At 42.5% G+C, this 15,772-nt stretch overlaps 1 protein-coding gene across 1 annotated transcript in view; it reads right to left on the bottom strand.

Moving 5' to 3' along the window:
- Nucleotides 1–2,838: 2,838 nt before the first annotated feature.
- Nucleotides 2,839–15,772, bottom strand: part of lmnb2.L (lamin B2 L homeolog) — a 32,512-nt gene continuing 19,578 nt past the window's right edge. The window contains 2 exon segments of the mRNA NM_001101769.1: nucleotides 2,839–4,223; nucleotides 12,089–12,190. Coding sequence (NP_001095239.1) covers nucleotides 4,182–4,223; nucleotides 12,089–12,190 — 144 coding nt within the window. The 3' untranslated portion in view covers nucleotides 2,839–4,181.

Consider the following 15,772-nt stretch of genomic DNA (forward strand, 5'->3'; position numbering starts at 1 on the left):
TTATTTCACTGTAATTTTCATAAAGCACAAACAATCATTATTACAACATAATGCAAAACACATGTTTATTGGTAGGTGTTGTACAAAAAAATCTTTTTCCAATCTTAACACATATTACAAATTACTGAAAAAAAAGCAGACATTTGGCATGCATACATTTAATAAACAAGTAATAATATGCAAAATGTTTCTTTTTGCCTAATTCACACTTTTAATATGAATGCTTTGAAAACATATCAAGCATAATTGCAATCAATTAAGAAATCTTAGTGGGTCTTCTGAAACAAAAGTTTGAAACTATACCATAATCTGTGCTATTGTGTAATACACAAAACATCTGTATACAAATGTAACAACTTACTGCAATTACATTATACATTTATAATACACGCGCTTCCATTAAATAGTCTGCCAGATTACATATTCTTCCAATTTGCTTCTGTGACAGAAACATTTAAAGTTTTAGATGTACAGTTGGGATGTGGGACTAAACTGTAGGGAGAGCCATAGGACAAAAGGATTATTCTATAAAGTGTAAAAAAAAAAAAAAATACAATACTAAATAAATTTTGTAGATGTGTGCTTACACAATTACACTAAGGGGCTGATTCATCAAGGGTCGAATATAGAGGGTTAATTAACCCTCGATATTTGACTAGGAATTGAAATCCTTCGACTTCGAATATCGAAGTCGAAGGATTTAGCGCAAATGCTACGATCGAAGGATTATTCCTTCGATCGAACGATTAAATCCTTCGAATCGAACGATTCGAAGGATTTTAATCCAACGATCGAAGGAATATCCTTCGATCAAAAAAACTTAGGCAAGCCTATGGGGACCTTCCCCATAGGCTAACATTGAGTTCGGTAGCTTTTATCTGCCGAACTAGGGGGTCGAAGTTTTTTTTAAAGAGACAGTACTTCGACTATCGAATGGTCGAACGATTTTTAAAAGTCTAAAGTCAGGTATATATACTCCGGTATAACGTCAAAACAGTATAGTATCTGTACTGTACAAACAGATATTTTAGGTTGAAGAGAACTACCAGGTTTGGGACAAGACAGAGAGGCTTGTGTGTTTTAAGTTTAATACCTTCTTATCTAGACCATAAAAGAAAGTTATACAATTGCACTTACAGTTTATATGAAGCAGGAAAAGTTTTGATTATATTTGCAAAAAAAAAACAAAACAAAAAAAACCCCCAAGACCTCCTCTGGTTCGCGACACTTTTTTGCTATGAAATAAAACTGGTTTGAAGTAAAAAATAAAATTAAAATAATAATCTGACAAAGTTTGACATCACAGAAAGTACAGGAAAACATTCAGGCTTAAGCCAAAGTCATAACTAAAGTTTAAGTATAAAAATGTATATAGAGCTTCTCTAAAATTCTGTATAAAAATAAAGTAGTATCACAGTTTGTGCTTCGTTCACAGTAAAATAAAATCAGTGTGCCTACTTACCCTGAAAAGGATGCATCTCCATAATAGGTCTCTGCGTACTACATACTCATAAAAGGCATTCAGTGTAAATTATCCCAACATATAGAAATTCTACTACTCCTGAAAAGTGTCATTATCACTAACTACATAAACATAATATGCAGTCATACGTTTTATTTCGATAATATTCCAAATATACTTATCCCACTAAATACATATACCCAAGGTGCATTTCTGCAGCAGGTGTTCATGTAGGGAAAATAAAGACTGCATCCTTAAAAGGAATTAAACATTAGGCACACAGCAGATGCGTTTTGTACTGATGTCACACACACCTTCATGTAGCTCCATTGAGACATGGCACTGACTTGTGTAGTTACTCTAAGCAGACATTAGTGCATAAATGCATGCTTTTGCATTTTATGCAGATATCCACTCAGTGTAGCTTCACATAGGCCAATGCTGCCCTTGTCAGTAGAGCTACATGAAGGGACGCATGACAGTGGATCTGCTCTATGTGTGCCCTTGGCCTTAGAGGTTTGCAAACAAAAAAAATCCACTGTGCACATAATGTAGCCAACAATTTCTATAATAAAGGTTAGGCTCAAACATTTGGCAATCTACACTAGTTGGTGTCAGTTGTACGGTAAACAAAGGAGTTCATATACAGCAATACATTTACAGCTTTTATGTATTGATAAATGAGAAGTCACAAAGCAAGGGTAGAAAAAAAATATTACACTTTGACTTAAGCCAGAACAAGTTTTCTCAAGACACATTTTAAGAGTTTTACAGAAACTCTGACAACTGTTTAGGATATTACTTTACCATTCATATTTTCATGCAAAAACCACAGGCATCTAACAAGCAACAATTTAAGTTGGATGTTTCACATTTTTCTATCAGTTCTTGTATAATATTCAGCTTAAGCAAGGTGCAAAGTTTATGAAAGACACAACGCAAATAAGGGGGCTATTTTCCAACCCAAGAAATGATACATAAAACAAAAATTGCCTTTCTGCCACTGAAAAGTAAAGGTCTGTCAGTGCTAAAATAGTAAATCTTGTCTGTAACTTCATATTTGACTGTATAAACACCACAGATTCTATGGAGCTAGATCCAGTATAACTGTAAGCTTTTCCTGTAAATCCATCAGCTTCAGTATGCGGCACCCCACACCAAATCAAAAATTGTGTATGCACACCAAACAGAATGATCTTTACTGCTTTAAGAAGCTACACCACAGAAATTACTTATTTTGAGGGAGGAGAGGGGAGATGACATGTGGTGAAATTTTGAACAGAATCCCTTCTGGTAATGTAGTAGATATAACTGTGTGCAAACCAGAGAGCAGCTTATCCTTTACTGTTGGCAAGTGTTTTTATGAAGGTACACTACTTCCCTTCATCCCTCTGTTCTTTCATGTGCAGATGTGAGCTGTTATTAAAAAATACATTACCCACATATTTGAAATAAAAAAAAAACAAAAAAAAAATGAAAATGTACTTGAAACCATTAGTCTGCTATATAAAAGTATTGGTTTCAATTGCAACTAGGAAAAAAAATATAAATTGTTATTGTTCTAGTTGAAAAAAAAAAAAGAATGGCAGTGGACTACAGGGGAAATATACCCCTACTTAAAATCAACTGAAGAAACTGCTCGGATGAGTAGTGAAACGTCTTCATTGATTACTCAGCAAGTCCAGTTGTTTTTAGATTGACCTATACTAGATATACTATGACCTGGATGAATGAAAATCTTCATAGTCATATTAAAGGCTATATTTTCTATTTCCTCTCAATGCTTGCAGCTTCCTTGCAATTAAAGTAGCAACCCATTCATAATTGGAAATACTGCCTGCTCAATAAATGTACCAACAATTATTATGTAGTGGCTAAGTCTAAGAAACAAATAAAATCTACATATTTCTAAAGTGGGCTCCTGACAACGTTCAATGCTATATGAGGTAATTATGCACATAGTGGGAACTGCCTGAGCAATGACAATAGTTGTTGGGACACCTATAGGCAACATGTGCCTAAACATAAATCAAGGACAGGCTAAATCAACCTTTGTTTCTATTAACAAAAAAAGTGTAAAATCTAGTCAGTCTTAGGAATTTTGCAGCTGCGCACATATAGAAGACTACACCAGAAGCAGAAGGATAACTTTAAGATCTAGATAGTTGCTAATTTGAGGTGTGAAAGAGACTTCAGTACTACTGAAATAGTGATCACATTCTGCAATAGCAATTGTATTCTAAAACTTCCTAAACAATTAACATGGTTTAATTCCTACGAGTTACATCTGTATATCATCTTTAGTATGGACTTCTAACCAGACAATTTTTATCCAATTCTGGACAAAAGTCAAATCAAAATATTAGTGTTACAAACAGCCACCTCATATTTTATGCTCAACATGATTCATGCAGCACATGTTTGGTAATCATTAAAACCATTGTCTTCTATGAATAGGTAAAATTGTGCCATATTAGAACACAAATACTTAAAAACATAGCAGTACGTTTTGCAACCACTACAAGTGGAAAACTGAAAAAAACAAAAGCCTTGCAAGTTATTTATGGCATTAGGTAACTCTTCACTTCCTTTAAGCTCACGCTTAACAAATGAAAGGCATAAAATACAGAAGACATAACCTGAACTTGCATATAAAAATAGATATCAGTGGCTCTGGGAGTAAGTAAAAAAAAAAAAAGGAGGATGTTATGAATGTTGTTTACATGACAGAGCAGCCTCTGGATGTTGTTCTTGGATCACCCTGTATAGGAGATGAAAAGAAACAGTTACATAACAAAACTGACAAGAGCCAAAACAGATGAGTCCCACAAGAAAAAAGTAACATCCGATAACCTTGCGTACATTTACATGTAGAGAGTGGCTGAACAAAAATAGACGTTTTACCTTGAAAATGTCATATCAGAGCTGCTCAGCATCGAGGCTGAAATGATGAATAGGCATGTCTTTTCATTCTCCCACAGGAAGTGGTCATAACTGTGAGTGAAATTCAGAATTCTGCCGACCAATTTTCCTAAGCTATTAACCAGGACTGCCTGCTCCCTTGCCTGGAAGTGGTTATTCAAAGACAGCTAGAGGGCTACTTTGTGATACTGTGAAACGGTGTGAACAGTCTGCACTCTTGACTGGAGGTAGTTTATCGTGGACAGCTTAAGGATCACCTTCTGATACATGCTACTGGATAATTACCAAAAAAAACCCACAACACACAAACATGTTTCTCTGTGCGAGGTGCACCCCCCAGCTGTTACAGGAACTGCATGAATCTGCCAGCTGTGATAATATTAAACTTGACTAGTGACACCATTAGGGCCACAGCATTGCATGCATAAAAGCTAGTACTTTAAAGGAATTGTTCAGTATAAAAATAAAAACTGGGTAAATGGATAGGTTGTGCAAAATAAAACAGGATTTTTGTACTCACCGTTAAATCTGTTTCTCTGTAGTCGAAAGGGGGACACAGGGACCGATGGGGTTAAGCTCCATCCTCCAGGAGGCAGGACACTTGAAGTAATTAAAGTGGGCGTGCCAGGTTAGGCTTAACCCCACACACTGTACTCAGACTTCAGTTTGTTCCAAAGCTGCTACTAGAATTACTAAACTTATAACAGGCAGAACTAGTAAACCAAGGAACCTATTCAGAAAACCAAATATGGTCTGTAGCTCGTCACTGGGCGGGAAGCCCTGTGTCCCCCTTTCGACTACAGAGAAACAGATTTAACGGTGAGTACAAAATCCTGTTTTCTCTGTCGTCTTTAGGGGGACACAGGGACCGATGGGGACTTATCAAAGCAGTCCCAAACAGCAGGGTGGGTGCGAGCATAGACCGAAACTGCAGAATTACTTAATAACTGCTTGCAACACCTTACGCCCGAGAGAAGCCTCGGCCGAGGAAAAGGTGTCAACTTTGTAAAACTTGGTAAATGTGTTAACGGATGACCAGGTAGCCGCCTTGCAGATCTGCTCCAAGGAAGCAGAGTTACGCCAAGCCCAAGAGGCACCTACCGATCTAGTGGAATGAGCCCGGATACCTTCAGGCGGTGCTCTTCCCTTTGTAGTATATGCTTGCTTGATAGTTTCTCTAATCCAACGAGCAAGAGAAGTCTTAGAAGCCGCCTGTCCTCTTCGAGGTCCAGAGGGAATCACAAACAATGACCTTGAAGTTCTGAAGGCTTTTGACCGTTCAACGTACCAGCGAAGAGCTCTGACTACGTCAAGGCTGTGGATCCTGCGTTCCTTATCGTTCTTAGGTTCCGGACAGAGGGAAGGAACGATAATCTCCTGATTCAGATGGAACTCCGAAACAACCTTCGGCAGGAAATGTGGAAGTGTGCGTAGAACAGCCTTGTCTTTGTGAAAGATGAGATATGGAGAGTCGCAAGACAGAGCGCTAAGTTCAGATACTCGTCTAGTAGAGGATATTGCCATCAGAAAGACCACTTTCCACGTCATCCATGCATCGGAAATTGAACCCAGGGGTTCAAAGGGAGGATCAAGTAAGGCTTCCAGCACCAGATTGAGATCCCATCCAGCTGTAGGCGGTCGGAATGGGGGTGCCACGTGAGCGACTCCCTGTAGAAAAGTGCGAATCGTCTCCTCAGTAGCTAGGCGCTTTTGAAATAGGATAGAAAGGGCAGAAACTTGCACCTTGAGGGAGCTGAGTTTAAGCCCTAATTGGAGGCCCCGCTGAAGAAAGGACAAGATTCGAGGGATACAGGGCTCCATGAACGAAAATTCTGACTCATTGCACCACTCGAGGTAGGAGTGCCAAACTCTATGGTACGACTTGGAAGACGATGGTTTTCGAGCTTTGAGCATAGTAGCAATAACCTCTTCCGTCAATCCCTGATTTCGCCAGATGGATGCTTCAACAGCCAGCCCGTCAAAGCAAACAGACCGGGATTGTGATGAGCTATGGGCCCTTGCTGCAGAAGGTCTGGCCTGCCGTCCAGCCGGACCGGTGGAGCCACGGACAGTTCTTGAAGATCGGAGAACCAGGTTCTTCGCGGCCAGAAGGAGCTACTACGATTACTGTGGCTCTGGACTGCTTGAGCTTCTTGAGCACCCGAGGGAGCATTGGAAGTGGAGGGAAGACATAAGCCAGCTTGAACTGCCAGTGTTGTGTCATGGCATCTACCCCTGCCGCTAGAGGGTCTCGGTATCGTGCAAAGAAGGTTGAGACTTTTCGATTTCGCCTCGACGCCATGAGATCTATGCTTGGTCTTCCCCAGATTGACACTAGTTGATCGAAAGCCTCCGGGTGAAGCTCCCACTCCCCGGGATCGAGTTGATTTCGACTGAGGAAGTCCGCCTTTGTATTGGCCACGCCTGGTATGTGAATGGCTGATAGTCTGACAGAGTTCTGCTCTGCCCACTGCAGAATCTCTCTGGCTTCTGCCAGAGCTTTTTGGCTCCGAGTCCCTCCCTGTCTGTTGATGTAGGCCACCGTGGTGACGTTGTCGCTTTGGATGCGGACTGACTGTAGCCGAAGGAGGTGGCTCCACTGACTGAGTGCCAACTTCACTGCCCTGAGTTCCAGAATGTTGATAGGAAGTCTGGACTCCGCGGGAGACCAGCGGCCCTGCGCAGAGTGGTTCTCCCAAGTTGCTCCCCAGCCCTGAAGGCTGGCATCCGTGGCCATCACCCTCCAATCTGGCGTCGCCCAAGATTGTCCTACTGCTAGGTTCTCGGGGGACAGCCACCACCGTAGAGCTTCTTTCGTCGCCGGAGATAACCGGACAGGTTGGTTCAACGATCCCCCCTTCCAGGTGGCAAGAATGCTGGACTGAAGAGGACGAAGATGTATCTGTGCGAAGGGGACAGCCTCGATGGCTGATACCATCGATCCGAGGACTTGCATTGCTCTGTGTAGTGTGGATACCGGGCTGTCTATCAGAGACTGTACCTGACCCCTGATTCTGTTCTGTTTGACCAGAGGTAGACTCACGGTCTGCGTGAGGGTGTTGAATTCCAACCCGAGAAAGGTCATGTGATGGCTCGGAGTCATATTGGATTTGGACCAATTGATGGTCCAGCCGAAGCTCTGGAGAAGTGAAATCGCCCTTTGGAGATCCACCCTGGCCTTCTCTACTGACCGGGCTTTGATAAGTAGGTCGTCGAGATAAGGTGTCACCGAAATCCCTTGCAGTCTCAGGGTGGCTGCCGACACTGCCATTAGTTTGGTGAAGACCCGCGGGGCCGAGGACAGGCCAAACGGTAGTGCCACAAATTGGTAATGTCTGTTTTGAAATGCAAAGCGGAGGTAGCGATGATGAGGAGGCCAAATGGGAACATGGAGGTAGGCATCCCTTATGTCCAGGGACATCATTAGTTGACCCTGTTCCATGCCCCGAATTACTGATCTCAAAGTCTCCATTTTGAAGCGCACAGAACGGATGTACTTGTTCAGTCGCTTGAGGTCGAGAACAGGTCTGACCGTGCCGTCCTTCTTTGGGACTGTAAAAAGGTTGGAGTAGAACCCGGAGAATCTCTCCGGCTGAGGTACTGGTGTGATAACCCCCGATCTCTCCATCTTGTCTATGCACTCCAGAAAAGGTCTTTGTTTTAAGGGATTGGAGGGTACCCTGGACATAATGAATCTCCTGGGAGGCTGTGCCGCCAGGTCGAGATGGTAGCCCCCAGAGACGATCTCCTTGACCCAGGCATCTGAAGAGTGACGGATCCATTCCTCCCGGAATCGTAGTAATTTTCCGCCGATCTGTTCCAACGATTCCGGAGGGATTGCCCCGTCATGCCGACGTGGGCTTATCAGCGGATGGTTTGTTGTGAGGTCGATTACTCTTCCACGGGGGGCGGTTCTTGTCGTTGGTTTTGGAGCGAAAGTGGGATCTTTGTGGCGGACTACCCCGCCGCGCGAACCGGCCACTCTGGCCACGAAAAAATTTTCCCCGTCTGTTGGCTGATGATGCTCTACTTCTGGCTTGTGGAAGGAAGGTGCTCTTACCACCTGTCGCTTGTGAGATAATCTTCTCGAGTTCCTCGCCAAATAATCGTTGGCCCTTGTACGGAAGAGAAGTTAAGGACTTCTTGGAACTAATGTCCGCTGACCAATTCTTCAGCCAAAGCGTTCTGCGTGCGGCTATTGACAGAGCCGAAGTACGTGAAGTAAGCTGTGAGGCATCCAAGGAAGTATCACAAAGATAGCTTGATGCTTCCGCAATTGCTTGTGCAGAGGATAGAAGATCAGTTCGGGGAACACCACCCTGAATGTCCTTGACGAGTGACTCGGACCAAGCCTGAATGGCTCTTGAGACCCATGCTAAAGCCAAACAGGGCCGCAGTGTAGATCCTGCTGAGGAATATATTGCCCTTAAAAAACCTTCTAGTCTTTTGTCAGATGGATCCTTGAATGCCGCTGCGTCAGTGACTGGCAGCGTGGTAGATTTAGAAAGTCTTGACACTGGTGCGTCGACCACCGGGGGGTTAGACCACTTATCAATAAGCTCTTTAGAGAAGGGATAGGACTTTGTGAATTTCTTAGTAGCTTGAAACTTCCTTTCAGGAGCGTCCCACTCCTCTTGAATGATCCCTAGTAACTGATCATGTTCAGGAAAACAGACTGTAGATTTATGCTGTCGTTTGAAAAGAGATTTTGTCTCCCCTGTTTTAGACTTCGGTGAAATGTTAAGTACATCGAGTACCCCTTTAATAATGCCCTCAACATCATGAAGGCTATCCTTTTCCCTTGCCTCATCTTGTTCTTCTTGCTCATCATCAGAAGAAGCAATAGATGCCGGAAGTTCTCCCTCTGACTGGGAAGAACCCTGTTCAATAGAGGAATCCTCAGAAAAATTGTGAGTAACAGAATCCGCTTTTTCGTCATCAGGACGTTTGCGTTTACCACCGGATTTGTGGTGAAATTTAGCCAGCGCCTTTCCTAGATTATCAGCAATGGCTGGCAATCCCTGAAGAGAAGCCAGTGACTGTGACAACTGTACTGCCCATAATGGAGGGAGTGGGTCTGTTGCTGGCCCATGAGATAATTCCTGAGAAGTGCCTTGCACTGTATCTTCAGCTTGTGTTTCTGGTAGAGCCCCAGAGACCATAGCTGCCCCCTGCCCCATGGTGCAAGTTCTGCAAAGCGACTCACCCTGTGCCCCCTGAAATTTTTGTTGACACTTAGCACACACAAAAAAATTCACCTGTGCTGTGGGGACTCGTCCCCCCGCCCTGCTGAATAGCCCCCCTGGCCTACCTTCTGCCATCCTATGTAGAGGGTGTGGGGTAGCCAACCTGTGCCGTGACCAGACAAGAGCTGTGCTGTGTAGCGCTGCTGAGCCGCGGGAAAAGACCCAAAATGGCCGCTGGAACGCACATGCGTTCCACTCGGCGCGCGCGTGTAACAGGCCGCCGAGGAAACCCAAAATGGCCGCTGGAACGCATCATGCGTTCCACTCGGCGCGTGCTGTAATACAGCCCGCCGAAGAAGCAGACAGCCGCCATTTGAGCAGCGCTGGAACGCTAGACGTTCCCTCGCTGGGTTCCTCCTATCTTCATCCACCCACACTACTAAGGGAGAGTAAGGTATGGCTAGTCAGTGAGGCGACGGACGGGCGGGCGGGCGGGGGGGGGAGTTGGGGGTGAAAGAGGTCACCGGAGACAAAGTCATGCAGAATCAGCAGACATAGTGAACATACATTATATAACATATATGTAGTCACTTACCCCCCCCCTCACACCGGCCAGACCCTCTGCGCTAGAATTAGAACAGGCATACGTCTGGGTGGTCTGTATAGCCCACAGGCTAGAGTTATGACCCCGGTGGATGTCCTCGCGTAGGGGGCTAACCATATAAGTACAGGTAATCCTGCCTTAGGTGTCACCCCTGGTGTCAGTCACAGACTGACCGTAGATTTCTCTCAGAGATAGAGATGTCCATCCTCCAGGTAGCAGGACACTTAAAAAACTGAAGTCTGAGTACAGTGTGTGGGGTTAAGCCTAACCTGGCACGCCCACTTTAATTACTTCAAGTGTCCTGCCTCCTGGAGGATGGAGCTTAACCCCATCGGTCCCTGTGTCCCCCTAAAGACGACAGAGAAAAATATTTGCAATATAGTTCGTTAGGTAAAAATATAATGTATAAAGGCTGCAGTGACTGGATGTCTAACATAACAAAACACTACCTGCTTTTCAGCTCTCTTAGTTTCCACTGACTGGTTAGTGCTTGGTCACCAGTGTAACCAATCAGTGACTTGAGGAGGGGGGGGCACATGGGCCATAACTGTTGCTTTTGAATCTAAGCTGCATGCTGTTGTACCCAGTAGAAGATGTGGAACTACAAGTGTTGGGAATGAGATCTGATAATGGGACCTTACAAATGTAGCTTAAAGGGGTTGTTCACCTTTCCTTACTTTTACCCATAAAATGATAGATTATGCTCCCATAAGCCTGCTTACTTAAGTTTTGCACACATTATGTGTATACTATGGAGAATGTAGTTTAAAACTTACTATAATATCCAATTGTTCACATGAAGTCGCTCACTGAAACAAACATGCTCCCTACCTCCCTCATCACCTGTGCTCCCCCCCCCTCACTCACTCGCAGCAGCTCTGTCCTGAACAGTAGCAAAATTGGTATTTTCCGTCAGAGAGCCTGTTACTTCCTTATAGAGAAGCAGTGGTTTTCCCTTAAAGGGAAATTTATTTTGCATGCTCCACTCCTAACAAACTTAATAATGATGCACCGAATTCTGGATTTGGCCAAATCTGAGCAGGACACCTGACTTTGGGGGATCTCATTTTTTTTTATTCCCGCACACAGACTATCATTTCCCCTTGCGCTATCCAAGTTGAACATGCAAATTAGAGTTTAGAATTGCCAAAAATACTTTGGCCAAACCCCAAAAATAGGTATAGGCATCCTTAAAACATAAGCAGAAAGACTGTGGTGTAGTTTAATCAGGCTGGGACCAGAGACACATAGTGGTAGGAATTTGGTTGCTACTGCAGGAGAGGATTGTTGGAGAAACCTGATCCTAAATGTATGGTGAAAATGGTTCTGACTTATGCCCCTGACGAAGCCGAGTGCATCGGCGAAACGCGTAGGGCGGGCATAGGTGGACGGTGGAGTGCCTAGCTCCCACGCAGTCCCAACGTAGATAGGCAGGTTTTCTGGCACGGGGGTGTCTGCTTGGAAGGGAGGGAGCGGGCGGTTGTGGTCTCCTTGTATATGGGAGTGTGCAAAAAAATATACGTTTACAACAACCAGTGAAGTCTCGTGTAGACCCCACCGTTCCACCTTACGCTTCATCTATTTTTAATTATATTTTATGGAGATTGTCCAGCACTGCCAACGGATTGGTTGGCTAGTGGGTGTGTACTTCAGAGAGCGTGTTTTTTAACAATATAACAGTAAAAGTTACGTTTTAAATTATATGTTGTTACTTTTGTGAGTGTTACCACTTCCTGAACTGGCTTGCTTTGTGGCAAATGAAAGGTCACTTAATACTATTGGTGTCCAGCCATTTACCACGATTCTTTGGTTTGATTTTGAAAATGGTTCTCCCTTTAATTTTACAACATATATCTTCATATAGGAATAAGAGAAAAACCAAGGTCAGTGTTAATTTAATACAGCATATATTACCTGCTGGTGAAAGAGATCTTCCTCACCAAAGTCTGCGTCTTCGTCCTCTTCCTCCTCTACATTTCTTAAGACAGATTTTGTAACTGTTCTCACAGCTACTTCCTTTTAAGATAAAGAAAAATCCTAAAATGTTAACCTTTTATATATTTTATAGGTATTGTTCAAGGGATACACGGTCATGGGAAAAAAAACATTTTTCAAAATGAATCAGTTAATAGTGCTGCTCCAGCAGAATTCTGCACTGAAATCCATTTCTCAAAAGAGCAAACAGATTTTTTTTATATTCAATTTTGAAATCTGACATGGGGCTAGACATATTCTCAATTTCCCAGCTGCCCCAAGTCATGTGACTTGTGCTCTGAGAAACTTCAATCACTCTTTACTGCAAGTTGGAGTGATATCACCCTCCCCCCCCCCAGCAGCCAAACAAAAGAATAATGGAAAGGTAACCAGATAGCAGCTCCTAACACAAGATAACAACTGCCTGGTAGATCTAAGAACAACACTCAATAGTAAAAACCCATGTCCCACTGAGACACATTCAGTTACATTGAGAAGGAAAAACAGAAGCCTGCCAGAAAGCATGTCTCTCCTAACAGGTCATGTGACTTGTGCAGGCACAAGTCACATGACCAGGGGCAGCTGGGAAATTGACAAAATGTCTAGCCCCATGTCGGATTTCAAAATTGAATATAAAAAAAATCTGTTTGCTCTTTTGAGAAATGGATTTCAGTGCAGAAGTCTGCTGGAATAGCACTATTAACTGATGCGTTTTGAAAAAAACATGTTTTCTGATGACGGGATCCCTTTCAGTATAAAGAAAAAACGAAATAGATAAATAATAAAAAGCTAAGCCAAAAATGTAATGTAATAAAGGCTGAAGTGACTGGATGTCTAACATAATATCCAGAACACTACTTCCTGCTTTGCAGCTCTCTTGGTTTCCACCGATTGGTTACCAGTCACTAACTAATGAGTGACTTGAGGTGGGGCCATAACGGTTTGCTTTTGAATCTGACCTGCATGCTAAGGATCATTTGCAAACTCTCTTAAAGGGGATCTATCGTGAACATTTTATATGTATAAGCTTCATCTTGCTGAAATAAACTTTTTAAATATCAATTAAAAATTCTGTACCATTTCCAAATGCTGACTCTTACTATTATCTGTGAACCAAGTTGTTGTATGTACTTCCCCACCCCCACCCTTGAAAATCAAAAAATAAACAGTAAAAAAAAAGTGAAAAATTTCTGCACCATTTATGAAATAATCAAGTTACTCTTCACTCTCCCCCCTCTGAGCAACCTGTCTCTCTTCTTTCTGTCTTCATGCAGTAGGTCGAGTCTGTTTTTGATTGACAGTTACAGTGGTGTGAAAAACTATTTGCCCCCTTCCTAATTTCTTATTCTTTTGCATGTTTGTCACACAAAATGTTTCTGATCATCAAAACACATTTAACTATTAGTCAAAGATAACACAAGTAAACACAAAATGCAGTTTTTAAATGAGGGTTTTTATTATTTAGGGAGAAAAGAAATCCAAACCTGTGTGAAAAAGTAATTGCCCCCTGAACCTAATAACTGGTTGGGCCACCCTTAGCAGCAATAACTGCAATCAAGCGTTTGCGATAACTTGCAACGAGTCTTTTACAGCGCTCTGGAGGAATTTTGGCCCACTCATCTTTGCAGAATTGTTGTAATTCAGCTTTATTTGAGGGTTTTCTAGCATGAACCGCCTTTTTAAGGTCATGCCACAACATCTCAATAGGATTCAGGTCAGGACTTTGACTAGGCCACTCCAAAGTCTTCATTTTGTTTTTCTTCAGCCATTCAGAGGTGGATTTGCTGGTGTGTTTTGGGTCATTGTCCTGCTGCAGCACCCAAGATCGCTATAGCTTGAGTTGAAGAACAGATGGCCGGACATTCTCCTTCAGGATTTTTTGGTAGACAGTAGAATTCATGGTTCCATCTATCACAGCAAGTCTTCCAGGTCCTGAAGCAGCAAAACAACCCCAGACCATCACACTACCACCACCATATTTTACTGTTGGTATGATGTTCTTTTTCTGAAATGCTGTGTTACTTTTATGCAAGATGTAACGGGACGCGCACCTTCCAAAAAGTTCAACTTTTGTCTCGTCGGTCCACAAGGTATTTTCCCAAAAGTCTTGGCAATCATTGAGATGTTTTTTAGCAAAATTGAGACGAGCCTTAATGTTCTTTTTGCTTAAAAGTGGTTTGCGCCTTGGAAATCTGCCATGCAGGCCGTTTTTGCCCAGTCTCTTTCTTATGGTGGAGTCGTGAACACTGACCTTAATTGAGGCAAGTGAGGCCTGCAGTTCTTTAGATGTTGTCCTGGGGTCTTTTGTGGCCTCTCGGATGAGTTGTCTCTGCGCTCTTGGGGTAATTTTGGTCGGCCGGCCACTCCTGGGAAGGTTCACCACTGTTCCATGTTTTTGCCATTTGTGGATAATGGCTCTCACTGTGGTTCGCTGGAGTCCCAAAGCTTTAGAAATGGCTTTTAACCTTTGAAATTGAACTCAGGTGTGATAAACCACAGTTAAGTTATTTTTTAACAAGGGGGGCAATCACTTTTTCACACAGGCCCATGTAGATTTGGAGTTTTTTTTCTCCCTTAATAACGTAAACCTTCATTTAAAAACTGCATTTTGTGTTCAATTATGTTATCTTTGACTAATAGTTAACGGTTTTTGATGAGCAGAAACATTTAAGTGTGACAAACATGCAAAAGAATAAGAAATCAGGAAGGGGGCAAATAGTTTTTCACACCACTGTAGGTCTGATACACCCTTTGGGGGGGGGGTATTGCACCCTTAACGTAGGCGCTCGCTCTTTAAAAATAATCTACTCTGATGGAAACCCTGTTTCTCTGTGTGCAGGGTGTTTGCCAGTGTCTGTTATTTTGTTACCATTTGTTTGTGCAGGAATTGGTTATTTGAGTTATTCTGCCCCCAGACATATTAGACCTGTCAATCAAAATCTGACCCAGACCTCAGCATGAAGAGTGACAGGTTGTGGAGAGACTTAAGAGTAACTTGATTATTTCTTAAATGGTACAGAATATTTAGTTAAATTTTCATTTTCGCGATAGATCCATTTTAAAGTCGTTCAACAAAATTAGAGCGCTGCAAAGCAGGAAGTAATGTTCTGTTCAGTTAGACATATGCTCACTCTAGCCTTTATAAATTACATTTTTGGCTAACTATATTAAAAGCATTTTTTTTTATTTTACACATCCTAACAATTTATCCAGTTTTTATTTTTACAATGAACGGTTCGTTTAAATTATATACAGTATGCTTGTCTTTGCGGATTTGTGTGCATAGTATATGTATTATTACAACAATGTATTCCAAATTGTATCCCATAACAAACCATGAGATGCAAGTTTGAAAGCACCTAAACGCATCAGCTAACTTGATTATATTTTAGGGATGCACCAAATCCACTATTTTAGATTCGGCCAAACCTTCCGAATCCTTCGCAAAAGATTCAAATAGTGATGGGAAGGGGAAAACATTTACTTCCTTGATTTTGTGACAAAAAGTCACACGATTTCCCTCCCCACCCTAATTTGCATTTGCAAATTAGAATTTAGATCAAGCAGAAGGATTCGGCCAAATCCTGCTGAAAAAGGGTGAATCCTAGATTCGGTGCATCCCTA

Source organism: Xenopus laevis, chromosome 1L (genome assembly GCF_017654675.1).
Source record: "Xenopus laevis strain J_2021 chromosome 1L, Xenopus_laevis_v10.1, whole genome shotgun sequence".
In the NCBI taxonomy this organism is placed as follows: Eukaryota; Metazoa; Chordata; class Amphibia; order Anura; family Pipidae; genus Xenopus; species Xenopus laevis.